The 26,974-nt window shown below is 37.1% G+C and overlaps 1 protein-coding gene across 9 annotated transcripts in view; it reads right to left on the bottom strand.

Moving 5' to 3' along the window:
* The window catches only part of ARHGAP12 (Rho GTPase activating protein 12), an 85,590-nt gene that overhangs the window by 35,346 nt on the left and 23,270 nt on the right, over positions 1 to 26,974 (bottom strand). For 6 of the 9 annotated variants that reach the window (XM_064505816.1, XM_064505815.1, XM_064505817.1 and 3 more), the window contains exons 3-5: positions 12,808 to 13,071; positions 7,233 to 7,373; positions 5,465 to 5,545 (exon numbers count right to left, since the gene is read on the bottom strand). In XM_064505816.1, coding sequence (XP_064361886.1) covers positions 5,465 to 5,545; positions 7,233 to 7,373; positions 12,808 to 13,071 — 486 coding nt within the window. The remainder of the gene's footprint in view (positions 1 to 5,464; positions 5,546 to 7,232; positions 7,374 to 12,807; positions 13,072 to 26,974) is intronic. The other 3 variants (XM_064505819.1, XM_064505820.1, XM_064505818.1) reach the window with 1 other exon arrangement.

The following is a 26,974-nucleotide window of genomic DNA, read 5'->3' as shown; positions in this document are numbered from 1 at the left end:
CTACAGCCTTGGGTGTTCACTGCTTGACCTTCTACCCTCAGGGTTTCCCAAGATTGCTGATCTTTGAAGGCTCAAGAATAGCTCCATGTCAGCACTGACTGCCACAGGCATTGCTCCTTTGCTAGCTCAATTTCTACCTGAGCAAGAACTGGGGGGACTTTTTTCCCCTTCATCTTCTGGGGGGGGGGGGCAGGGGGGGAGGGAGATGGGGAGGAGCAGGAACAATGAAGAAAACCAGCCCAGGCCCCTTAAGACTGAAAAATACATACAGGAGGGACAACACTACCTCCTTAACCTTATCTCAGGTCTGTCATAATACACAGCTGCAGTTACCACAGTTTTGTCCTTAAAAAAGCCTCTCGATCCTCCCATCAGCTGAGACAGTCTCAACTTTCTCTGAACAATCTCACTTCTACAACAAGAATGTGAAGATTATTCACCACTGTTGAAGATTAGGTTTGGTGCACTGACTTGCAGGAGATACTAATGCCAGCACACATGGTGTGTTACCTCAACTCAAGCAGCACTGCTCAGAACAGGACCAGTTTACATGTTGATAGCCGTAACGATTATTCCTATATACACCAAAAGAAATTTAGGCATATGAGTGTGTGCTGCTTTACAACAGATAAAAAAGATAACCAAAATCCTGCAATCAAGGACAGGTTTAGTGCTTTGCATCTTACCTGTGGAAGGAGTAATCATAATAGCTACTGCTGTGCTGTGGTATTTTTAAAAACAATAGAATTACTGTCTATGGAGCACTCTTCAGGAATAATGCTTGAATTATTTTGAATTTTATTTCTGAATATTACCAGTTTGCTACTTACTCAGTAGGGCCCTGAAACCTCCCATGCCTATTTCAGATGCATAAGCTATTCACTCAAACAGTCAAGCATCCTAAAGCTCCCGTGCAGTGCCACTGGAGCCTGACCATGTAACATTTGAGATCTTTTTACGGTTAAAAAAATACTGCCATTTAAATAACAACTAAACTCAATGCTTAGAAGAACTGCAGTATTTTTGTAATTACAAGTGACAGTTAAAGTCATTACTTTCCACATGAAACTGGATTGTCTAATATAAACTAGCAGCTGATAAAGTAAATACAGCTCTTTTTACCCCTCGGCAAATGAAAAACGGCCAATAGATGCTGAATTCTCAAGAGTTCTTGCTTCTCATCTCACACAGATGTACTTGCCTCATCATCAGGATCAGACCAAAGATCCATACAGCAGTATCCAACCTCTACAAGCATCTACAATCAAGCGTAGTACCTATTCCTGTTAAAGTCAAATGCATCTCAACTGGGTGGTTTGATATTACACAAATTTTTGCAAGTGGGAGATGGTCCAGGAACTTTTGCATCCTGCATTACCTGGTATTACAGAACCTCCATCAACAGAAAAACAGCCTCTAAGATAAAGAGCAACATTGTTTCTTATCATTTAATATCTGACAGGCCCTTAATAGGGCTCACTGAAATGCAGAGACCAGAACTGCATGTAATATTGAAGATGTAGGTGCACCGCAGACTTTAGAAATAGTGTGTTTTTTCCTGGGATTTCTTTTTTTATTCTATTTTTTTTCCGTAGTATTTCCTAATGATCATTACTTGGATTAAATCGCTATTTTCAGAAAAATATTCACTATGTCTCAAAAAAAGTAATAACTGCTTTAGAGCCTACCATTGCACACGTACAGTTCAGCACATTACTCTGTATCTGCAGGTACTGAATGCTATGCACCATTTTACCAGTCACTCCATACTGTGACACCTTTCCACTAATCTTCCAGTCAATTTTGATTCTGACTTCCATGAACCATACTGCACAAGCAGATTTTTTTTTATAATTAGTCCATAACCTGAAACTTTCTTTTCAAATGGTTTGAGAAAAGAGAAGATGTGACTACATAAAACAGAATACTTCTGATCAATGCTGAAATCTGCTTTTCTTTCAAACCTGCCATTATTTCCTCTGAATCTTTAATACATTTTTTGCCATGCCAGTAAGCTTGATCAATCTTTTGCAGGCTTGATTAAAATCTGACAACTAATCTGCCTTGTATCATCTTTACTTTTACTAAGTTGCATGCTTAAGATGCCAAAGCAAAGACCACAGCTGAAACACTGAATGCAATGGTAGTGTGGTAGTGACTGTATGTGGCCCTAAGCCATCACTGCTGGCACACATGGTCAAGAGATCACAGGCACACTAAATATACTTAGGTTAGAATGAAAAGGGAAGTACAAAGAAAGTGACAGGAAAGTTCACAGTTCATCATTTTTCTTTTCTTTTAAAAGGAAGTCAAGCTCCATTCATAGTGTAGTTATGCAGCTGGCATGTTTGCTGCTAAAAAAGCCTGCTTCGAAGAACCCACCCATCATTAGCCCAAAGATCTGATCCTTCCAGTCACATAAAGAAAGCTACAGTACACCTGAGCTGATCTACCAGAAACCAACTTAATCTCCACTACACTACAGTCTAGAAAAATATATTTGCAGGATTGCAATTGAATCTCTGATCATAGTAATTTTTACAATAGGAGATCGCAACAAACTGATATGCTTAGCTCTATAACTGATGTAATGCAAAGGTTTTTTCATCATTAAGAATACATCACTGCTTTGCAGCTATTCCAATATAGAGAAATAAGTTAACTGCCAAATTGTTCTTCTCACTGCTTACTTAGCTGGGTATTTCCACATTCCTCTTCTCCTCACTTTTATTTTCTTTCTCCATTTGACTGCATGATCTCTTCCTGTTATTACTAGTATCTTCTTTATCTTTCACAATTTTTCAGGTAGCATGCTGTGTGACAGCATTCAGCTCCTGAGCTGGAAAGTCGTTCACCCGAGTACCAGAACAGAGGTCCCTGAGCTCTTGCTTAATGCTAACAGTGAAGAGAGGGAATTAACAGACTGCTGGTCTAACAAGATATCCAGAAAGAAAGAAAGCTCCTCCACCTAGTGCCTCCCCTGTGGATACAGTCAGAGCAGCTAATACTGCACTAACTTTTAAGAGAAATGCAATTGTGATATCCTAGTTTGTGTAAATAGCAGTAAAAGCTATGAGTTCATCCCTGATGCTTTATAGTATAAGCATTTTCTTTCCTAGTCTACTCTCCAACTAGAGAACTCAGTCAAAGGATGCCTGTAACCACACTATTATGCTGTATGTGAGCCTAGGAATGCATTTTGAAAACTCATTAATCCGTATCTCATTTTTATTAGGCTGTCCTCTCTTCCCCCCCTTGGAGCTATTTTTTTCCAATATTTATTATATAATTTTCCTTGCTTTTTGTCACTGATAGATCTTTTTTCTGAATTTAGAAATGAGACAGTTCTCATTTCTAAGATCAATTTAACTTTTTTTCCCTTAATACCAATTTCTCATTTGTATGAACTAAAAAACTCGTATTAGAAAATTATTAGGTTTCTGAAATAGGACTATGTCATTCCTCAATATGATTCAGATATTATTCATTCACCACATAAGAATTTATTCTATTTTATCATGCTATTTATGCTATTTTAGCATAGTGAACTATTCACAAAAGAACTTATAGATGCTGTTTTATTTCCTTTTTTAAAAATAATCTGTAAGAACTGAATTCAGCAGAATGCGTACAGGAAAACAGAAAGTGTTTTGCATGCAAAGTGTACTGCAAGCTGTGGGTAAATATTATTACCCAGTTTAAAGAATAATTCAGTATGTTCTTCACTTCCACTACAAAAACCCAGGCCACACTCTTCAAAACTCTTAACAGAATTTTCAGGAGCTGTCAAAGCTACTCCAGCCAAGACACCGTTTTAGCCAGAGGCATTCTGCTATTCGTAGGTATCATTTTGCACACTTGACTGGAGGTGTTTCCATGAGACTGTCTAAAGTAAATTGTTTTCCAACTATTTTTCCCCCACAGGAAAGGTATACCCTCTCAAGTGTGGTTTTTTTTTTTTTTTTTTTTTTTTTTAAACACACACAGGTAAGAATACTGGAGGTGTTATTTCACAGTGTGTTCACATTTACTCTTATATATACACAGTTATATGCTAAAAAATGAAGATTTTTAATAGTACAATATTAGCTAAGCTAATATGTTATCTCTAGAAACCTTCAGGTAATTTTGAGTTCTACGTGATTTCCGGATGGTGTAGAAAGATCTAACAAAAGCAGTCTCTTTCTGGTTTAACACCACATATGATCATGCAAGTCCATTGGTTTATTTCACAACAAATTTTGAACTGTTTTACCAGAATCTGTTTTACCAGAATCAGACCTCTAATTAGTCTAATTAAGCAGCTAATCAATAACTATGCAGTTAATCAATAACTATGCAACTTTTAAAACCAATAGTTACAGATAAATTTTGTGACATCTATAAACCTAACAATGTAAGATACCTAACACATCACGTTGACATAAGAGAATCCATAAAAATAATTTAACTTTTCAGTGACTCAGTAACAAATTCTTTTGTTGATATAACAAAAAATTCTAGTACATAGTTTCATTCATAAATCAGTTTAAAAGTAGTGTTTTCATAATATTTGTGGAAAACATTTATAGATAGAGGTTGCCTTCTTCTAAAGGGAAATGCCTTAGGACACTGATTTTTCAACTGATGGAATAAAATTATTGAGCAACATATTCTTTTGTATATTTATGACGCATTTCTGTGTGAATCACTTTTTATGGTCATATTTCTATTTAGCATCGAGCAAATGAAAGATGTATACAGCTACATCATTATGACAAGTGCCCTAAGTTTCTGAAAATGAAATGAGAATTAAATAGTATTAGGTACATCCTAACACTACCAAGTCTCCCTAGCTTTGTCGATTACCTGCGAGAACTCTGTTTTCATTCCAAAATAAGTACCACAGCACATTTGTAGTAAAGCTATCAGTGTCATCCTCACAAGTGTATCCTCAAAGATACTGGACAAGTCTGTTGAAATTTTTGGTTTTCAACCTCTTCCCACAATAAAACTAAATAAATAAAAACACAACTATGTAAGATCCAAACAACCAAATTTAGAAATACCTGACAAAGGTCATGTATTGGAAGGTACTAAAAACAGACTACAGTTTTTCAGGAACATTTTATAGTTAAAAACAAAACAAAACAAAAAAACACAAACAAAACTGTTTCCCCCTATATAATCTGTCATTATCACAGCAAAACCAGATATACTGCAGCCTTACATGAAAAGCTCAGTTCAGTAGAGATGCAAGATCTTCCTTGATATCTTAATACTGTTATATATAGGTATTTTTGATGTCCTTTAGTATAAAGTGTTTTTCTCTTCACAATCACAAATTCCACAGAAGTGCCAGAAATAACTAAAGGCAATGTACAAGTCCTCCTGTTGTGAATAACTTCCAAAAAATCTCACAGAACGTGTACTGGGGAGGGGGAAAAATCCCAAGTTGTTCAAGTTTCTTTTTTAGGTCACTTACCTTAGGTAACTCCCATTCCGATCGAGAGCCATCAGCACTGTAGTAGTACGGTCTACCTTGTTCATCTGTATGTTTTATCCACTGCAGAAACAAATGTGATTATAGGAAATGTAATAAGAAAGACAGTCATAACACAGGAAATCTCTGATAGTCTCAAGGTCAAGAAGCAACAATACCAACCCATTTTACTTTTCAACTCCCTGAATCAGATTCACTATAATTTTTTCATTCTGTAACTTCCCAGAAAATAGTCCTGCAATATCAGCTACTCAATTTTGATGACTCACATAACCTACCTAAAGAAGTTGTGATAAAAAGATATTTTTCAAAAGATGACATATCAAACGCTTCTCAACATCATGACGTCATTTTGAGCAAGCAGCCTTTGCACCAAATCTGTGTCAAGACTTTATACATAAAATTACAAAATTACAGGAAGCTCAATCAAGGTCCCCGATAAGGCTAACGCAAGCTGCTGATAATTTAAGAGATTACTGCACAACTTGTTAAACAATTCAATGTTGATAACAGCAATAGGCACATGAGATGTAGTTCCTAATTCAGTCATGAAGGAGATAATGCAACTATTTCTATAACCTCTGTAAGCAACTCCCAGAACCACACAAGAACAACTACAACAACCTAGTTCTGCAGAAAAGACAGAATTGTAATGGGCAAAGAGCTACAAAACGATCATACAAAAATATGCACATGAACATTCACATCATGGCTCTTGGGTTAAATAGGTTTCACAAGGGTTACCTTCCAATAAATTCTTTGTGATAGGAAATACTGCTTTCTATCAATCTCAGTGCAATTTTTTAAGAACTTTTACATGTTTCCCTAAACAGCGGTATGTGCTCTATGTTTTAGCACAACTAGATTAAGCAGGATAAAAATACAAAATTATTTGGGAAAAAAGTAACTACATATTTGCAGATTGTTTGAAAAATCCATTAAAAGACTGCTCCCAGTGCTAACAGAGGTAAGTCATCTAAAAACTGACACAAAACTCAACTATTTAAAAGCTTCTTTAAAAACAAACAAACTTGCATACATCAACTGGCAAAGAGCTAGTGCTATAACATGGTAAATATATCACTGTTTCAAATTACACTTTTCGAAGTTAAAAAAGAATCAAAACACAATTTTTAACAATTAAAAAAACAGACTGCTCTACAAATATTATTGTCATTTTTCATACATGGAAGAAATTTTTGTGACATGCCCAGAATCACAGAAAATTGTCAGCAGCAATTATATAATTAAATAAAAATCTGCTGATAGTGCTATTATCTAATGACTGAATTTGACTAAATCTGAAAACACTACTGAAAGCCTCTGAAAAAAGTACAGGACAAAATTGATAATAAAGCAGCATTATTTTCAATTTGAAGCCACCCTATGTGGAAGCCATATGCAGAAAAGAACAACTCCTCTTAAGAGACAATAAGAGGAGCACTATATTGATAGGAACTTCAGTCCTGAAGTGTAACAAAGAGGATAGGGAAAAAAACTATTAATGATATGTTCAGTTAAAATGATCTGATACCCAACTGGAATAAGAAACTTTCACTGAATAGTAAAGGAGATATATAAGGAAAAAAAAAAAGTTAGCTCAGATGCCAAAGTTCTGGGCACATTTACAAAAAAAAAGAAAGCACCACTGAAGAATGTTTTTTCACCCCTAGAAATAAAATCTCTATTTCCAACAGTGAATTTACTGAAAGGATTTAGAACACTTGTGATGAGAAGAAGGAAAAAGTACCTTTTCATTAGTATAGTCATTGGTATATAAGGTTTGACCATGTTCATCCAACTCTTCTGACCAACCCTTTGGAGGAGAACCATACTGACTATCTGACTGGCTGTAACAAGAACTGTGGTCGTTTTCTTCTGATGAAAGAGGCTACAAGTAGTCAGAAACACACAAGGCAGTTTTGAGAATGAAAATGCTTTAAAATCTGAAAGAAAATTTCCAGGGAGTGCACACTTTCATATCTTACATCAGAAAAATAAGAGATGCATTTTCAAAGCACAGAAATATTTGATAACTGCTAGGTAAATTCAAAACATTTTCCAGAACAACTGAGATAGCAGTGATACGGCTTTACCTATTCCATGACACCAGCTTTCAACTACCCAAAGTCATACTATGCCATATAACAGTTTCAAATCAACTAGTTTTCACTTCAAATTTTTTCCATTCTAAATTTTATTCCCATAAATTTACATTACTGAATGATGAAAAGAGTTAGCTTTAGTAATCTATATTGCACAGAGAAGTTGGAAGACCTGAATGCCTTGGCTTTCTAGCAACATCCCAGTTGTTCATGCCTAAATCCTCTTCATCCCTTCCCAAACAGTATACAAAAACACAATAAACATTAAGAATAAACAGATGCAGCTGGAATTTCAAGTTAAGTCCCAACACTTCACAGAACTTGTGCAAGGCATACTAAAATATGAGGAATTTGCACTCTCATTCTTCCAACTCTGACAGATGGGACGATGAACAACTGAAAAGCCAGATATTATACCAACTGCAGTCACAGGTATCTGAGCTGTAAGATTATCTTCTGAAGGTAGAAGTGAATTATAATGTAAAGAACACAAAACAAGACTGACATGCAAGTTAAAAAAAAAAAAAAAAAAGGAAAAAAAGAGCAAGAGATTGATTTAGCACAAACACCTCAGACAGTTTCTGTCCCCTAATACTCCTCCTTCACCTTCTTCCTAATGTATCACAGCATTACTGGAAGTATCCGTTCCACACATCAAGAACCTTCCTGCATGCATTTCATCTCTGACAACAATCGTATCGCAATGGCACACAACAATCTCCCAAGGAACTCAGTCCAGATTTCCTTTTGCACTGTCTTACACCTCCTAGGCTAGTAGCATGCATAACTGTTAAGAGGGAACACATCTTGCTATTCAAAGATGATGATAGTTAAATACAGACAAAAGTTCTACGAGACAAGTATAAGGGTTGTAAGGAAAACTGCAAAGCAGGAGAAAGACAGAATTTCAATCTGAAGCTAAACAAAAAAAATCCTCTCCTGAAAAGCCTGTCTTACCAAGGAAAAAAAAAAAAAGAGGAGGGGGGAGGAGAAGAAAATCAACCATAAGCCAGAAATTCAGATTTTTAAGTCAGTTTTTTAAAGACTAAGTATTCAGTGAGATTTCCAAATGATTATTATATAGGGTTTTTTTTGTTTTTTAATCCTGTCTTTCAGAGTAGTTTACAACTTGCATGAGAGAAACTCCCTAAACAGACATAAGCTTGCTTATCAAGCACAGCAAAACCTATAGGAAGTCTTTCAGTCACTAATAAAGTAATGTGAAAGATGTAAATGTCTTCAAGGGCCTGCAGAATGTGAGCATGCATTAATGTTACTTTTCTTGCACGTGGGGTAACATGAAGGTCTGAACTGCTAATTTTAAACATTGGATAAGGGAGTCCTCAGTCACATTTTTATAGTTAAAAGAACTGAATTTGAGAAGTTAATAATACTATTGGCCTATTTGAGTAGCTGTTTTATAAGATAGCTATAGTATATGCACATAATTTACATTATGTTTTAATGATTAAATATCATGCGCAGATTTGTTCAAAGAAGAGACTTTGGACTTCTCTATTCACAGGAATTACTGCCAAACAACATAATGCATTTGTATTTACTTCTTCCAAACAACTTCTGATACTGAAGTACCACCATACACATTTAAAACTAAAACAGGAGGCTCACAAGTGAAAATCCTGCTAGAAAAAAAAAAACCCTTGCTTGATAAGAAGAATTGTTAATATGCCTCTATCTGCAAATCATTTGTATAATAATAGCCTTGCTGTTCCAAGGCCTAACTAATCCCACCTACTATACAATCTAGGAATTTAACCTTTGCAAATCTAAACATGAACAAAATTCCTAAGTTGTTACTAAGTTTATCAAGCCAAGGCTTTGTTTATCCCCTAGCTAGGAGGACAGCTGCTTAAATGGGGGTTTAGGAGAACTCTGGCTAAACCACATTCAACAATTTTCAATTTCATTTTCAACACTTCTTCAGCATTAACTGCCTATATGCTCTTCACCTCCCTGTCATTTAATACATCCTCCATGGCTTCTCCCACAGTCCCCTTCCCCATGACACTACACCACTCCTCACTGAAACCATCTAAGCAGCCTGACACCAAACCTTCTGCCTCCTAACAACAGAGCTGCGGGACTAAAAAGCTGATGACAAAAATGCCCCCATGTCATCTTTGCTACCATCTTCCTTGTCGTTTTTCCATTTACATGGGAAATTATTCCGGGCATATAGCACCCGGAAAAAAAGAAACACTCTCGGGAGGCATTTCTGCTCTCCCTTCTGTCATGTAACCTGTCTAGATTTGGAAGTGTTCCTACTGTTTCCAGCCCAGCGGGAGGAATAACTTAAGAGAAGTTTCTCATCAGTCCAATATATTTTGCTGAATCTTGAAACAAACAGAAAACCAAAGGAATTAAATTATATTTTGGTCACATATTTTAAATGTACAGTTTTCAATTTAAAGGTAATCCTGTTGCTTTTCTACAGATTACATATTTCGTTGATCTCTATTTCATGCTATGGTCACCTAGGTACATCTTAGAGGTTTGCCTGTCTCCTCAGATATGCCAACACATCTCATTTCATATACATACAGTCCACCTTAATTAAAATCAATTTACTGTCTGACAGATTTCTCCCAGTTAATGTTTAGTCGTCTTTCTTTTCTCAAATATGTTAAGTCAGTACCTCTGAAATCTTTTATCCATAACTCCAAAATCTTTCGTAATTTCCTATACTACTCCCCTGTCATTAGGGCTTCACCATTCTCCCCCCAAACTGTAAATAAGTGCCATAACTTACAACTGTTTTCTTTGTGCCATCTGTTAAGTCATCAATTTCCTTGCCAAAATTGAGTACAATTTTACCTGTTATTAGTTATCCAAAAAAAAATCCATTTCCTAATAATGGCATTCTAAGACCAACTACAAGCTACTTCAGGTTCTAATATTTTTAAATTATAAACAGTCCTCCTATTTACTCACCTTGCCATTTTGGTATCTAACAAGATGTAAGCTACCAACTCCTCTCAAGACAAATTATTAGAGATACAACCGGCATTTAACCTTCCTTCATATGCTTTTACTACTGTCTAAATCTGAAATGATTGAGGGTAACTCAGACTAGACCTGTAAAAGCTAATTTAACTTACTCCATTAAAATAAGTTACATCAGTTTTTACTAATTATTACAAAGACTGGAAACTTGGTAAACAATTATCTGAAAGCCAAATGCATTAAGCATCACAAATAAATTGAAGAACTACGCTGTTTGCGAAATAAGATATGGGCACTAAAAATAAGGGTTTCTGAACATGCAACCACATGATGAAGTGGTGGTACAGAGATATGAATAACACATCTGCAAATGAGGCATCTGGCTGAGAGCGGAGAAAAGACAAAGACTTATTGGAAGTCCTCTCCATGAAAAGGAGGAAGAACGATGACAAAAGAAAACCAGCTACATTCATTGTGAGGAGAGTTAACACTCCAAAAAGCAATTATCTTACCCATAAGAACCAAGGCCTTACGCAGCAAAAGGTTGAGTGAGAAATTAATAAGACAGTTGCCAGAGATGGCAAAGTGACGGTTAGAAACATTTCACAGATCTCACTGCTGCTGCTGCCAACAGCCAAAGACAAGCCCTCAAGACTGCCGACGTGCCGGCAGATGCCGACGAAGAGGGGTTCCTTTCTCTGTTCTTGCCCATTGATGACACTAGTGATCCAGAGGTAGACTTGTACAACAGGACTCTTAGCAATCTGAAATTTTAGAGCAGCTCAAAATTAAATTAAATTTTAGAACTATACAAGAGCAGCACCTCAGGAGGGAATCTGTCTAAACCATATATATTTTTAAAGGGTATACAAAAGTGAAATAAGTGGAAGATTTATTTGTAGACGTTTGCTTTGTCTTTCAATCAGGAAGCTGACCAGCCTAAGTACTGTTTGGATACAAGAGCACTATTTTAAGAGTACTATTTTAAGCACATTTAAATAGTAATCTGCATCTCTCCACCATTACCTCGCTCTAGCTGAACCACTGCGGGTAAATTAACACCACTGCCTGGCTCTCCCTGGCAACCAGTTGCACACAATATATCTGCATTTTAGAAATACTATCCCAAACAATCTTTTAAAGTAAATAGTTCTGTATTAAGTTTTAACTGTCTTAAATCAGATCTGGGGCAAAGCAGGACAACTGAAGACAGCTTTCAAGAGTACATCATGGACAAAAGATTCAGTGTAAATGGTTTGCATAAATGACAAAAGAAATCTATTGATCTACTCAGTGTTCATTGTCTGAATGCAATCTCATCAAAAGCTCCTTAGCCAGGCTGCCAAAAGCTGGGATGAATCCCTTCTACCTCCTCCTCTCTTCCAAGCATTCGCACTGTTGGACCAAGACACTTGGCTATGCAGACCTTCTAGTACAGCAATTTTTATGCTTTAAGATACCCAGATATCATTCACAGAATGAAGAACAGGTTTGCTCAAAGCTAACTTAAGAACTTCTATAACAAAATATTGCTCCTTTAACTGCCTTTTCTCTTGGTTGTTCCACACAGAAGTCACTGACAAATGTGTAAATTCAAATCTCCTAAGCAAATGCTAAGTAAAATGCCGTAACAAGTCATACAACCAAACTCACTTTTTTCTATTCACTATGATTATTCCACCTCTAAGAACTCATGAATGGAATATGATTCAAGTTTGAACAATCATATAAATCCCCCTCCCCGTTTTTTTTCCCTCAAGAGAAGTGTTCAGTTCCCCTTTCCACTCCTCCCCAAAAACGCTGCTTCCGAAAGCACTGTCACGCTCAGAACTTTGAACGCACTGCAAAAGGACGCGCTCTGCGGCACAGAAGTTACAGTGATCTCATTCGATCATCAACTAGATGATCCCTAATAGGTTCAAAATTTCTTATTGATTTCTGTCTCTTTTTCAAAGAAAAACTGCACTACTCAGCTAAGGAATTGTAAAGCAGTTCCATAACTGTAAGTACTGATGTTCTGGATCTCCTGTACACATCATATACTCATTATTGTACACATAAGTGAACAAAGAGATAAATTGTTTATGTTTACTACTTCATATCAAGCCACATGACTGAGAAGACAAATGAAGATACTCCTTGAAACCTCAAAATGCAGAGATACATGATTGGAAATTAAATCATTATCAAATTCCGTAGAAAAACAGTAGTCATATGCATTACAAGCTCATTGTCTGTGATCTCTGAAAGAACTACCTCATGATCTGCATGGCTCTGGGAATCCCCTTTATTTATGCTTGCATCTCGGGCCCAACGCGGAGGTTTCCAGGTTCGTTCCTGTGTTCCTCTGTTGTAGTAATAATAGCGTCCTGTGGTATCTTTATGGGTTTCCCATTCCCCATTTATTTGGACTGGAGCACTTGCAGGTAGTGGAGGAAGTGCAGACTGAGATATTTTCAGTTCTTGTAAATTAGCATAAACTGGTGAATCAGGCCTCCCTTGGCTTGGTGGAGTTGTTGGCTATTAAGAAAAGAAATATATTAATAAGGGCAAATGAGTTTTACAATGCTCTCTTACAAATCAAAATATATTATGCAGTAAAACAAAGCAACAAACTCCCTTACTTTTTGTTGTTACATATAGAACAAAAAACTACAACAAGACACGGGGGCATGAAAGGATTAGGTTGTTAACTACAAGGTTAATATCACAAGCTGTATCTACTTAACACTGAAACAATCTTTCAGCATTTCTCCAGATGACAGCTGATAATTACGTTTTGCAATAGATTTGAAATACACTGGAATCAAAATAATTACATGCTTCCCTTGCTAGAAAACTTCAGCTTTACAGTTCAAGTATTGCTCAGTGACTATAAGTAACATGATCTCGGAGACCAAGTGTACTGTTTCTTAGATGCAGCTTGTTAAGCAAAGATGGTTCCCCAACCTTTTCCCCTCCTGCTATATAGATGATGGTGAATATAAGGCAGCACTTCTATCTTGTCAGCAAGATCTAAAGAAACAGTTCAGTATAAAAGATGATCACAATGTTGTGATTAAGAAACTCTGGAAAACACCTGGATGGCTTACCTGTAAGCCTTTCCAAGTAGATGCTTATTGAGAAATATTTTATATCATTCCTATTACCACACCCCTTTCTTATAGAAATTAAGTGAATACTTTTATCTGCCTGATTTTATTTATATGCACACAAGTAAATGGTAAATATCTGCAAGAAAATAAATTATCAGTGACGATGCCTCACCAATAGTTTGCTAACATGAAGGTCAGCAGAAGACATGGTTAAATGTCTGTGGCACTCACCAAAACTATGAATAGTCTTAAATAAGTTACAAGAGCATTTAGGAAAAAAAATAAACTTTCTGGTGTTCATTTTTTAAAACAGACTACAACCATATAAAACACACCATACAGAATGCAACAGCCCGCTTTCACGAGAACTGTGATTGTAAGACTATGGTTCAGTAACGAGCTGCTTCCAGGTTGTATAAAGTTTCCTGTTAATGCACAACTATTTCTCTATTTTAGGGCATGTTATATAGGAGCTCTAAAGGAAGTAACAATGTAATTTATACCATTCCTTCTCCCTGCTTAGTTTTAAAACGAAGCCTTGCTGGAGGCAAGTCCTTGCACCTCCTGTTGCCTCTTTCAAAGCGAGGGGGGTGGGGGTGGGGGGACACGAACGTCCTGCTTCACATAAAAGTTCTTTTATGCTGTGCTTTTAAGCATTAAAAATCAAACTGCTAATCCAGGCCATATCTAATCATAAGTTATTGGGGTTTGCTCAGGCAAGACAGCATATTGTACCACACAACCAGACACAAGCCGATTGCACCACAGCTATAACCAAACACGGGCAACACCCACAGCCAAAAGGGAAATTGCTAGGGAGGAACTTAATGAGATTAAAGCAAGCATAGACTTGTTTGGTGTGTGTCTTTAAAAGAGAAAAGACAACTTACCAGATACAGATATAGCAAAGTACAGTATGTTTAACAGGAACACACGGCAAATAACATGGAAAGAAAAATAATGAAGAGTTGCCCCACTGGCAAAACCAGTGAGCCAAAAAGAGTATCCACTTCCATCTAATTCTAAGAAGAAAAAAGTTACAAAACTTGACAGAAACAGTAAAACACTTTTCTACTATCTCTCTCTTCTTATATTAAAAATAATTTAAAAAATCACCCCACTATCTTCAGGGATGAGCGCATCCCCCTAGATGCCATGAGAATAACTCTGATCAGCTTCCCAACCCGCACTATGCAAAGCCTCTGCTGGGCTGGGCAGTCTCTGCATCCGTCTCCTAATAGGCTTGGGCAGCCGCACTGCCCACGCAAAGTGGGCTGCCGTTACTGGGCTTGTCCCCTGAACCAACACATACCTGCACTGGACAGTGTACAAACCTCCAGGTTCTTCCTCTATTTAAAGGAAGTGGCAAAAGCAACATTATTTTGCTGCTATCTAGAGGTTTTACTAAAAATTGAAAAAAATTAGGGGTGCGGAAGACAGTTGATTGGTTCTGTCTCTTCCATGAAAAGGACAAAAAGAAAGTTTTTTTTCTGTCTGGTTTGCATTTACTAGTTGCCTTTAAAAAAAAAGGCTAAGAGAATGAAGAGCATTACTAGAATAACAGTTCTGGTTATTAATAAAAATGTTTTCGAAATATAAAGCTGATGACACAGTATGCTTAATACTGTGTTTAAACCATTTTCTCAAGCACACACAAGAAGAATCTGGCTCGGGGATTTCACGTGCTAAGATTTTCAAAGGTTTCAGTATTATGACTAAAGCAGCTCCAGATGAGACTGCAGGATACATGTTACGCTAGGACAACATAGGAAGCTGATGGCCAATATACTGCTTGCTATGTAACACAAGCAATGTAGTAGATAAAGTGAGCGTTTGTCTTCTGAATGCTTAGTATTTCTAAGTTCAAAATATCAATTTCTGATATTCAAGTAGAAAAGCCAGAGGAAAGAAGAAAATTTGCTTTTGTCCTGAACAAAGAGCTAATCACCCTGCCAACCAGATCTCCAGATACTTTCATTCCCTGTTGCTCTTGCTCACCATTTGCCCAGAAAAAATCTTACAGAGGATTTTTAAAAGGCACCCTTGTAAGTTATTATTTTCAGTGAATAAAAAAAAAAAGAAAAGAAAAAGAAAAGAAAATCGCTATAAATCTAACTACAAGATACAGCTTAGCTCATAAGTACATCTCTGAGGGACAGAATATTCTTACCAGAAACTGCTCTGCATAACCAAGCGGCAGGCACTAACCTCAGACTTCAGGGCAAGCAAGGAAGCCCTACAGTGTCATCTCTACAACACTCTGTTCAACGACACTGACGCTTAGCAAGACTGATTTTACGTAATACGAATTTATCATTTATTGATGATAAAGGCAATTATTAAAAAGCTCCAAGTTCTGTGAAATTAACTCTAACGTACTTTCTAAATCAGTGTCGGCAGTAATGTCAAGTAATGTCAATCCCACTTTTTGGGGGGAGAGCGTATTAAAGGGCACACTTCCCACTAGATGTCACTGTAGAGCTCCAGGACCTAAAACAACTTTGCAATTTCATTTAAGGTGAAAGTGTTTTGCTTTAAAAAGAATTTGTATTCTAAAAAAACCTCCTGCAGTTAAATTATTTTAATTTTTTTTTACTTGAAGGTATTTATTTCATTTACTAAACCCATTATTTATTGCAAATTTATAAGTCTAAATAGATAAAGCATTAACTACATAAAATAGTTCTAACAATTTCCATGGACTTTTTCCCCCAAGCTGGACATGTACAGTTAAGGGAAACTTAAATGTATGTTAAACAATAAACATTTCTGTACGTACATGAGGACTTCCAGTTAGCACATCCCTCCCTGAGCTTCATTTTTGCACTAAAGAGCTCAGATTGCTCATAAACAGGAAAATAAATCTACCAGAATTTGAATTAAAACTCTACAGCCCACCAAGCACTGTGACAGCTTTAGGAATATAAGGATCTCTCACTAAATTCTGTAGTTTTCTCTGTCTTAAACACTGTAGAAATCCACCACATTTAAGTTCGGTCTTAATGCAGTATCTACACAGAGAAGTCTGCTAGCTGTAAACCCTTGTAAATCAATAAAGAAGAGAAGGACAAAACTTTCAGGGTCAACACGAAACATTCTTCAGATGTGGGCTGTACCCACAGCTTCTCCAGAGCTCAGTTTTTATACCGACACAGTATGAAGCAGATACGTGCCTTTAAATAAAACAACTTGTTAATCATTCATGAATGAACAGTCAACATTTTCAATGAAGGCCATAGACTCTCGGGCCTCTGAGCCTTACTTTTAACTCTATGCCCTGTAAAGCAAACTTCTTATACTTCAGAAGGTACATTTCAATACCAAAATGCATATCAGCTTCTCAGAGAGCACTTTAACTTTTAATGTCACTTTATATAAATGGGGTTTTAGGTGACAGGATTCATTCAAGGATTCAAAATTAAAGCAAACTTAAAAAGAAAAGGCCCAGTGCATGCCAACAGGATACAACTGCAGTTCTGGGAGAAACAAGGACCACAGATCTCAACTTAGCTAGCCTCTGCCCAAAAATGTAACATATGCATGCAGATAGAACATACTGCATTGAAAATGCCAGCAATTAAAAGACAAAATTTCCTTGAAATTGTCACCTACATTTTTCCTTTTACAGCACTTAAATCCAAGGCAAAAACTGCTAGAAAACAACTTTTTAAAGTATGATTGCAATGCTAGCTTTCAAAACATAAGCTGCTGTAATATGATTTTGCCTGGTACACAAATAAACAGCTTTAATTGTCTTGCAACTGTTTGCAGCTTTTCTGAACATTATGACCTTGAAGTTAAGAGCTTCCATTTCATTAACAGCATTCATGTTGCTGAAAGTCAAGGGGGTGGGGGTGGGGGGGGAACAACACACACATACCACCACACATACACCTCACCTTAATATTCGTAAGGAAGCTATATGCACCAGATCGTCCATACTCTGGTGGAAGAGCAGAGCACAGAGAGCAGAAGAGGGAACACTGCCTCTTCGCAGCACTGGCAGGAAGGAAAGGGGAACAGGCATGTTCTGCAACATCCACAGACAGAAAATCCCAATTTCCTCAGCAACTGGGCTTATTGCCAAGGTATTGCCACTGTCCTTTTAGTAAGGCCTGGGACTTTAATACCAGCTTTATTAGTCAGGAATGATATCAAAGAAATCTGAAAAACACTACATTTTATCTTTTATCAAGTGACAGCTGTGCTAGGAAAGAAAGTCTTCAACTAGAATAATTAGCTAATCTCCTCTGTCCCATTTCTGCTCTTGGCTTATGTTTTTACAACCATGTTCTGGATCGTACCAACACATTCAGGCACATTTAAAAGTTATTGTGACACCTAACAATTGGCAAGAGGTCTTCAGTAAGTCTTCTACTACTTAATAGGTAAGAATAACAAACTAATTGAAAAAGCTAATTAAAAATGGTAATCCACAGCAATTCTTTATGCAATTCTTCCCTGGCCTAGTAGTGGATGATTCAATGGGTAAGTCTAAAGGAAAGCATGAAACAAAGACAGTAAGTGTTATAAGCCTATTAACAGTTCACTGAATTTAGGACAAGTTATACTGGTGCAAATATTTAACAGCTTTAAAGTCTTCATGCTCAGTTGATTTGGTGTTATAAAGCTATATGGAAATAAATAAATAAATAAAATTCAGAAGTACATCCCTCAAATATATTTGCCTAGTAAGGCCATTCAACAGCTAAATGTTTAAAATGACCCACTTAAAAACTAATTAGATACTCTCAAGAAAGTAACCTAAAAAAATGGCTAGCCAATAACTTCTCCTCAGATTAAAAATAATAAAACTAAGCATTTGATTTACTTTTGCTAATTATATTTTTTGGTCATTTTGCATTTTTCTTGCATGGAAATAGAGACTGAGCTATTACTTTGTCCTAATTGTATGTAAATAACCACAGAAATAATTTTAATGGAAACATTTCTATTAATATTTTGTTTTATGAAACTAGATTATGAAACAAAGTGTCTTAGTACATAAAACATGATGTTCTGCCAGAAAGCTCGTGTTACTTGAGCCATTTGAGTTCCCTTCTGCTTTAGCTCTCCCAGAACAAAACAAACGTGTCTCCCAGAGCTGCTGAAAATATAGATCTTCATCCGGTGATATTGAAATGCCTTATCAACAAATAAATAAAAAAAAAGCTAGAAGCGTAGCAAAAAGCTTCCAACACTTACGTTTTGAGGACAACACTAAATAAAAACTTAGAGGGACACAGTGAATTGTTTGATTAATATCAAAGGAAAATACACTCCCCTTTCTTGGTAGCCTAAAACAAATGACTTCAAGCCCCAAGTTTTGTAGTCATCCAGACAATGATTCATCAGAGCGTTCTGCAAAGCTGCGGCAGCACGGGGAGTCGCGAGGCTGCTTCTCCCATCACATCCGCAACCAATTACGACGTGCGCCGGAGAGCCACTCCGGCAAGACAGCTCTCTAATGCGCCTCGGCCTGCGCCTTGGCCTGGCAGCTGGCTAGGGCACTGATTAGCGGGGCCAGCGCTCCCAGATCATCAGTCGTAATCAACTGATCAGAGAAAAGTGATGGAAAGCCTTTTTTCTGCACACACTACAGATTTCTCACTCACACTTGTATAGCACTTGTAACCATCTCAATGAGGAGCACGATTATATATGGACTTATGAGTTTTAGGGCAAAATAGGAAATATATAATTGATCAAAGGATTGCAAAAGCGATGTCAAGTATTTTATAAAAAAACAGAAATAAGCTCTTACAATGAGATCCTTTGTAAAATATGCACAAAGATGACAGTGTTTACCGTACTTGTACTTTGCCACTTGCACATTCTAGCTTTTCCCTTCAATAGAAAAGCTTTTGTCCAAGGATATAGACAAAGCTGCTTTTCCTATAGTAGCAAATTTAAATAACACTTAAATAAGCACTTTGCTTCATCCATGCTTATACAAAAAGCTTACCCAGATTAGCAAAAGTAGTCAAATTTAACATATAGAGAAGTCAGCCAGTAAATCTCCTCCACTCCTTTTTTACTCCATCTACTTCACCACACATATTGATACTCTTCAACAGACATAACATAGCATCTGCATCGTACTTCACAGATTCAGCCAGCATTTTGAACAACCTGGCCATGCACATCTTCAACATATAGTAATAGTTTTACACATTTTTTCCCCCTCCTCTCACAGCTTCATGGAAGCAGTATAAAGTTGGTTCAGTAATGTAGATGTCTGAAGAAAGCTAGCAGAAACAAAGTTTGTTTTGACTTTTAGTTTAACTGGTGTCAGTTCTTGACCTCTAGGGAAACTGAAGTACATGTCTGAATGCAGATTTGTGAGGAATAAAGCTGTTCAGGTATCACTGTGATATCTAAGGATTAATTTCTATAAAGAGATATTACATTAAGAAAATACCAGGAAAACATAACTTATTTTCCTCAATGCAAAAACTGTCCTGTAACATCCCAACAGCTATTGCTTCTCTGAGGCAGTAATAGTCATTACTACCATCCTTACAGCTGCCTAATACTTCCAAGTAAATGGAAAAGTTCTTCTACTATTAAGAGAAACAGTACAAAGCAGAAGTGGTAACACTGACACGTCTGACAGTTACTTAGTTTTCTGTGTTATTTGATTGGCATTTTTGCAAAGTGAGCTGGAAGCATTTTATGAACAAAAAGGACATAACAAGGCAACAGTGAAATTTCCTTCTACTGCTCTGAGTTTTCACTAGCACCACCATGGAGGAACGGTGTCTAAGTACGGACAGCGCAGGCTGAAATCCTTTAGGCCTGCTTCTTTCTTACAGAGTCACATTTATGTGTTTCAGATTCACATCCAGTGCTTTGACAACTGGGTTCTCAGTCAATAAACAAGTAGTTCACTAATAAAAAATGCAGTTTTTCCATAATACTGATGAAGCAGATGCTGCTAGTACAGGCACACAAGTTCCTCAGCTGTTTTACACTTGTAGGATCTTTATCCTACAGTTAGGATAAACAAACAGCAAAGTCTCAAGAGTACTGGACAGCTCTCACTTAAGTCATTTATTGTTTTGTTTTAACCATTTTAATGTGTAGCCCTACATGTTCCTCAAAAAAGTCAAAGTAATTTTTTTGTTGTTGTTTTTTGTTTTAAGATAGATTACTAGCATCTCTAAGGACTTCTATGTTGTCACCATTACAGTATGAAAGCACATCTAAAAAGTTAGCAACTATAAAACACGATTGGGGGGATGGGGAGAGTGTTATTTGAACTTACAATAGCTTAATGGGCAAAAAAGTTTCCGTTAGTTTAAGTCACTTCAAATTGAATAGCTATTTTTCCCACATTTTACATTTCAAAAATACAGATCCAATAACATTCAAGAGTATTTTTCAGCGCTTGTGCAAAGCGGTGTAAAGCTGGGCACCCAGGGAAAGGGCAGATGAGGAAGTAAAGATCACCTCCAATAACATTCCCAAGTTACTGAACAGTTGCTGAAGCTGTATGAATGAGCACATTCAAAAAGCCTGAAGGACAGCTTGTGCACCATTCGGCCAAAGGTGTAATGAAGTTAACTAATACTACTTAAATTTATTCCCCCCCCCCCCGCCAAGATTTATTAGAACAGAAACTATAGCATTCTACTACTTGAAAGAAAAAAAGAGCCATTAAGAATTAAAAAAAAAAAAAAAAGACTAAAATATTGGCAAAGTGAGGCGTTAAGTTTTTTAAAAAAAGTAAGAAAACAACAATTTGCAAGATCTGTGTTCTGTCAGAAAGAGTATTCAATTCCAAACGCTTCACAAGAAAATGCAGAACTCCCACAGAATTTACTTACAGCTGTTGTCCTTCTACTCTGCTGCAAAAGCAATTTTCGCTTGTGTGAAATTCTGCTTCAGTAAATCTTATGGCAGCAAGTTCCGCAAACATTTGTTACGCCAGTATTTCTTTGTCAGGTGTTAGCATAATTTCAATATGTTTTGTTGAACGTGTCAACTGCAAGGTTTTAAAGTTTTTAATAACATATGCAGCTACAAGACATCACCAATATTCAAATGGTATGAAAAATCCTCCCTAATCTGTACATTTATTGCTATACTGAAAATACAGTAATAAATGAAGAAAGCAAAACCTAGTTAATACACAGCTAACAGGCCTGGAAAATAATCAATGTATAGCATGAAACCAGATACTAGAATAACTCGTGTTGGCTTGGCTTACTATGACTCAACAAGAATATATTCTGTTGTGCAATGAGCAGGCATTATCCTTTCCCTAAGGGTCAGGCAGCTGCACTTCACACAGTTTAATAGACAGCTGCCACCCCCCACATCTACTTCTCAGACCTCTCTAAATTTATTGTCCACAACTATTATCAAGCTACTGCGTTCCCCAAATCTCCCATGGGCTGGTTACTTGATTAGAACATCTCACTGGGAAAGTCGTCGCTTCAGAAAACAGCTACTACAGCTATTTATGTTAGCTTTTGTTTAAAAAAATCCTGAGAAACAAGTTCCAAGACTGTACACTTTATATACAGAGAGCAACATCTGGAAAGTGTGCTTTAAGGATTCTAAATTGCTGTACAATCTTAAAATATGACTCAAAGTGCCATATTTTACTTACGTTAGCTCTGAATCTCTGCAAACCAAAAATCAAATTATACACCCAGAGTCTGGAAAAATTATGATAAAAATGTTTCATCAAGTAATTTAGTCATACTCTAACATAAAACAGATCTAGGTTAGGGCATTTGAGTCTCACGATTCAGTTGTTCTTACAGTCTGTATATGCAAAGTCATCAATTTTCCCATATTTCTAATTTCAGATGAATTATTGGGCAGCTGCCTTTAACACATCAGAATATTTACTACAAAAAATTGTATTCCTGCTCTTCTTTTTTGTTTTTTTGAAACTGTTTGGTCTGCATATCTTAACAGAAAGGGAAGCCAAGAGAAAAGTAATCTGCTGTTTTAAATGAGTTAGTTACCCTAACTCCCCATGCACACAAGAAAAGAATTTCCTTTGTGCATAAAGGCAGGAGCCACAGTGACACTTCTGCTTATACCGAAAGTTCAGCAAATACTTTTGCTAATTCAGTTCATGGCACCAGATTAATGGAGCACACAGTTCAAAGAACTCAGCCAACAACTCGATGTTTAGAAAATAAAAAAAAAAATCCAGGAAAAAAAAAAAAAAGACTACTGATACAGTTTTAGGATCCAGCTAAGCTGGTAGCAGGTGGACCAAGTGGAGCAACCCCACTTCCCTCCCCCTTAGCTATGAGCTGCTGCTGCCTCCGTGGCATCAGCACTGATGCTCAGGAGAGCCTGCAGCAGGCTGATGGAGGAAACTGGAGGGGCAGAAAGATCACTCTACCAAGTTGGATTTTTTTTTTCCCTGCTTTAAAACAAACATTTAGCCCCTTTAGGAGCTTGCAAAGCCCTGAAAGAGCCAGAAAAGCCCTTGAAGTGCCTTACTAGCTAAGGAGAGTAGAAGGCAGGACCTTCTCTTTCAGAATCTCTTCTAGCTCTTGGGTAAGTTTAGTTGCATCATGAAACCACATTTGAAGGCAGCTGGGAGACAGACAGTCTTCCAACATCTAAAACAGAATCTGTTTTTAAAGATAATAGGAAGTCGAGAGTTGCCAATTTCTGCTGGGGACAATAAATAATTGGCTTAATCTTAGAAAGGTTTACTTTGGGATGGGGAGAAGTGGACATGGTAAAAGGAATGAAACTTTGGAAAAGGTCAATCAGGAAAATAGGGGACTCTTCTTGAAGGTTTGTTTGAAAGCAGGTTAGTCCACAACTTTCAGTGGTAGTTTTGGTATACTTGCTTCTGCCTCAATGAAGGGAAAAGGACTACTTCGCAGAGTCTTCTCTACTTTTATTGTTCTTGAAAGGTTTCAACACATTCTTAACCCTTATTCTGAAGGTCAGCACATTTTCATCTCAAGTTAGAAACAGAAATGGAACAAGCTATTGAAAATGTAGAGTAAGAAGCTGTTTTATTGTACAAGTATGCACAATGAAGTGCTGAGCTCAGGTTCTTGCTTTGATAGGAAGAATATCAGCCTATAAGAAGCAATGCAGTACAAAAACAATCAGAGCATTAAAGAACATATCTTAAGTAGAAAAGGCCACATGCAACCAAAGAAAGAACTACCACAAAGCAGCTCAAATAGAGAATAACGAAGGATTAAGCTAAATAAGGACAGCTGTTGCTATAAGCAGATAGTATGAACACATTAATAGTATGAATGATAAGAGCAAAGAATGGAAATATAGTTTTGCCCACTAGCCTAATTAAGTCTTCCATTTGGAGTGAAAAAACTTCATCGCAAAAGAAACAAAGTGACTTTGTTAATGTTTAGAGAAAAGTTATTTTAATGTATATTAGAATACATGCAATACTTATATATGCAATATAAAACATTTTCTTCACAGCCACACGGGTCCTTCCAACCATAGGAAAAGGATATCGTACTGACAGCTGAAGTAGGTACAAGAAGAAACTTCATGATAAGCTTTACCCATGATGATTATCTCAGGAAACAGGTAAACCAAAGTACCTGAAAATCAGCACACCTAGGAAATTCAGCTGTTGCATAGACTAGGACACGAGTTGATTGTTTACTAGTGAGGCACCTGCTGATTCTGGTAATGCAGAAGGTCTGCCATCAGTCTGCGGGGCAACTGCAGAAAAATCCCTATCGCTTCTGTCCCCTGGGCCTAATGTATTTCTTAATATAATTAGAAAGAAGAAAAAGGATACTTTTGACGCAGTTGTCAAAGAGAGACAGATAGAAAGTACAGTCAGGCAAAGGACTAATACCTATTCTTAGCTATGCTAGACTGCAGTCTGCCAGTTTTTCAGAAAAGAAAAGAGGAACAACACATTGTTCAGAGTGCTCATAGTCACTTCTTGTAAAGTTAAGAAAACTCATTTTACTAATATTAATTTCTAGCAAAAAAAAAATGGGTCAGGTATGGTGGGAATATCTAAATCAATTTAAGCATGAAAAGATACTGTATTTTCTCTCCTCTGCAAATCTCCAGGGTCTATCAATACTTAAAATAAGTTACAACCCAGAAGAGTTGTAAAACATTCAGAAACATATTGGTAAAGAAAGGAAAGATTTTATGCCAAAAGCTGAAGACGATTTTCTTCAGTTTGGAGCAAAATTGACGTGGATAAAGCAAGAAGCTTCCACACTTCAGTCACGCATTTCTGGCATTCCTGCAGATCTGAGAGCTGGGTTCTGGAGACTCAGGCTTCTTAGATTTCACACAAAAACATGCCCCCATTTACCCACTCAACTCCACTCCATCATGGCACCTGTCCTGTTCAACAACATGGTTAACCAAGAAATCTAGTAAGATGGTAGCAAAAGAAAACAAGAAAATGTACATGACACTACACTGTGCAAAGTTAGTATGTAGATTTTTCAGAGCAGGTAAATTCAACAATGGACAAACCCATGTTTGTGTTTTAAGACAACTATCAAGGGCAGTGAAATCATGCCTATGAAAAAAGTTTTCTAGCAAAGAACTTAAATCACCTGAAGCAAATTACTGAAGCCTGTCAGACAACTGGAAACATCTGTGCTTGAATTATTCTTCCTTAGTTACATATTATCACTTTATGACCATCAGAAATTGAGTTGGTAAGTCAATTCCCAGATACAATTTGCAAAAAAACATGAAATGTGAAATGACAGATGGCAGTATGCATGCCCTGCATATCCACATGTTCAATGAAGGATAGTTTTACTGAGATCTGTGGCTATTTCCGACTTACTAGCTTTCACAGCTGCAGCACTGACAGGAAACGTCATGTCACTTGTCTTCCCTGAGAAGTTACAAAATGCAAGTTGTTTCATCATTTGCTTATTTGCAAGAGCTGTATTTTGTATTACAAGCAAAGTGAACTGGGTTTGGCAGGGGTTGTTTTTGTCTTTTGTTTTTGGTTTTTTTCTTCTGGGCAATTGCAAGGCAATCCAAGCTTAAATATTTTAGCTTTTCAGAACTGATTAGTTGCATTTTTTTCTGGTTCAAATATCACATCACAGAATAGCTGAAGTTGGAAGGGACCTCTGGAGATCATCTAGTCCACCCCCCCTGCTCAAAGCAGTGGCAGCGTCAGCTAAAGCAGGCTGCCCAGCACTGCGTCCCGTCAGGTTTTGAGCATCTCCAGGGATGGAGAATCCACAGTTGCTCCGGGCAGTTTGTCCCAGCGTCCGATCACTCTCACGGTCTTTAGTTCAGATGGAATTTCCCCTGTTTCCATTTGTGCCTGTTGCCTCTGGCCCTGGGCACCACTGAGAAGAGTCTGGCTATGTCTTCCTCACTCGCTTCCATCAGGGATTTAGTTTTTAAACCCATGGGCAAGATCCCCCTGAGCCTTCTCCTCTGCAGGCTGAACGCTCCCAGCTCTCTCAGCCTCGCCTCACAGGGGGGACGCTCCAGTCCCTTACTCATCTTCGTGGCCTTTAGTGTAGCCACTAAGACAAAAAAAATGCTGTGGACTGTGCACTACAGCAATCGAGAAAAGAACCACAAAAAAAATCATGACATATACAATGTATAGCAAGTTACTACACGACCTTTCAAAAGAGCTGGTGAAGGGATGAAGGCAATGCTACATGCTCTGGAAACATTTTCTGACAAGTAAAGTGCGTGCCAAAATATTCAAAGAATAATAATGAATGGATTTCTCAACAGTAGACTAAACTCCCCTTCCCAGAAGCTCTGCCCAGCAACTCATCCTCAAAAGCCAAAAATAAATCTGAATATCTTCCAAAAAAAAAAAAAAAAAAAAAGTGGCCTTCCTTAATGACACAAGCTATAGGTTTCGTACAGAAGATTACCATATGATGTTCTCTGGTATGTTTTACAAAAGCTGTGTCAGAACAGATTCTAGTGGTTCCTTTTGTCCTTAAATATGTACTGTTGTGCAAGTCAAAAAAAATTCAAACCTTAGCATTCAGCTAAAAGTTTGATCACTGTAAGGAGGAGAGGAAAAAAAACAAAAAACAAACCACACACACACCATAAAACCCTGACGGCCTTTCTACCGCCACCCCAGCATGACTAGTTCTGAACAGGAAGCCTTATAGTTTAACAGTCCAACACCATGAGAACCAAGAGATTACATGTCCACGCCACAGAAAAGCCACTTGATTTTAAATAAAAATTCAGGCTTTTTGAGAATTAACAACTCCTCATAAAGTTTTCAATAATCAAATTAAAATGTATATTTAATATTCTGGCTCCTCTGATCTACTTAATAAGAAAACACCCTCACTTTAGTATTTCCAGCTGCGCCCTAGCAT

The sequence above is a fragment of the Dromaius novaehollandiae genome, chromosome 2 (genome assembly GCF_036370855.1).
Source record: "Dromaius novaehollandiae isolate bDroNov1 chromosome 2, bDroNov1.hap1, whole genome shotgun sequence".
Classification (NCBI taxonomy): Eukaryota; Metazoa; Chordata; class Aves; order Casuariiformes; family Dromaiidae; genus Dromaius; species Dromaius novaehollandiae.
Note: the sequence above shows the minus strand (reverse complement) of the source record. Positions and strands in the feature narration are given on the sequence as shown.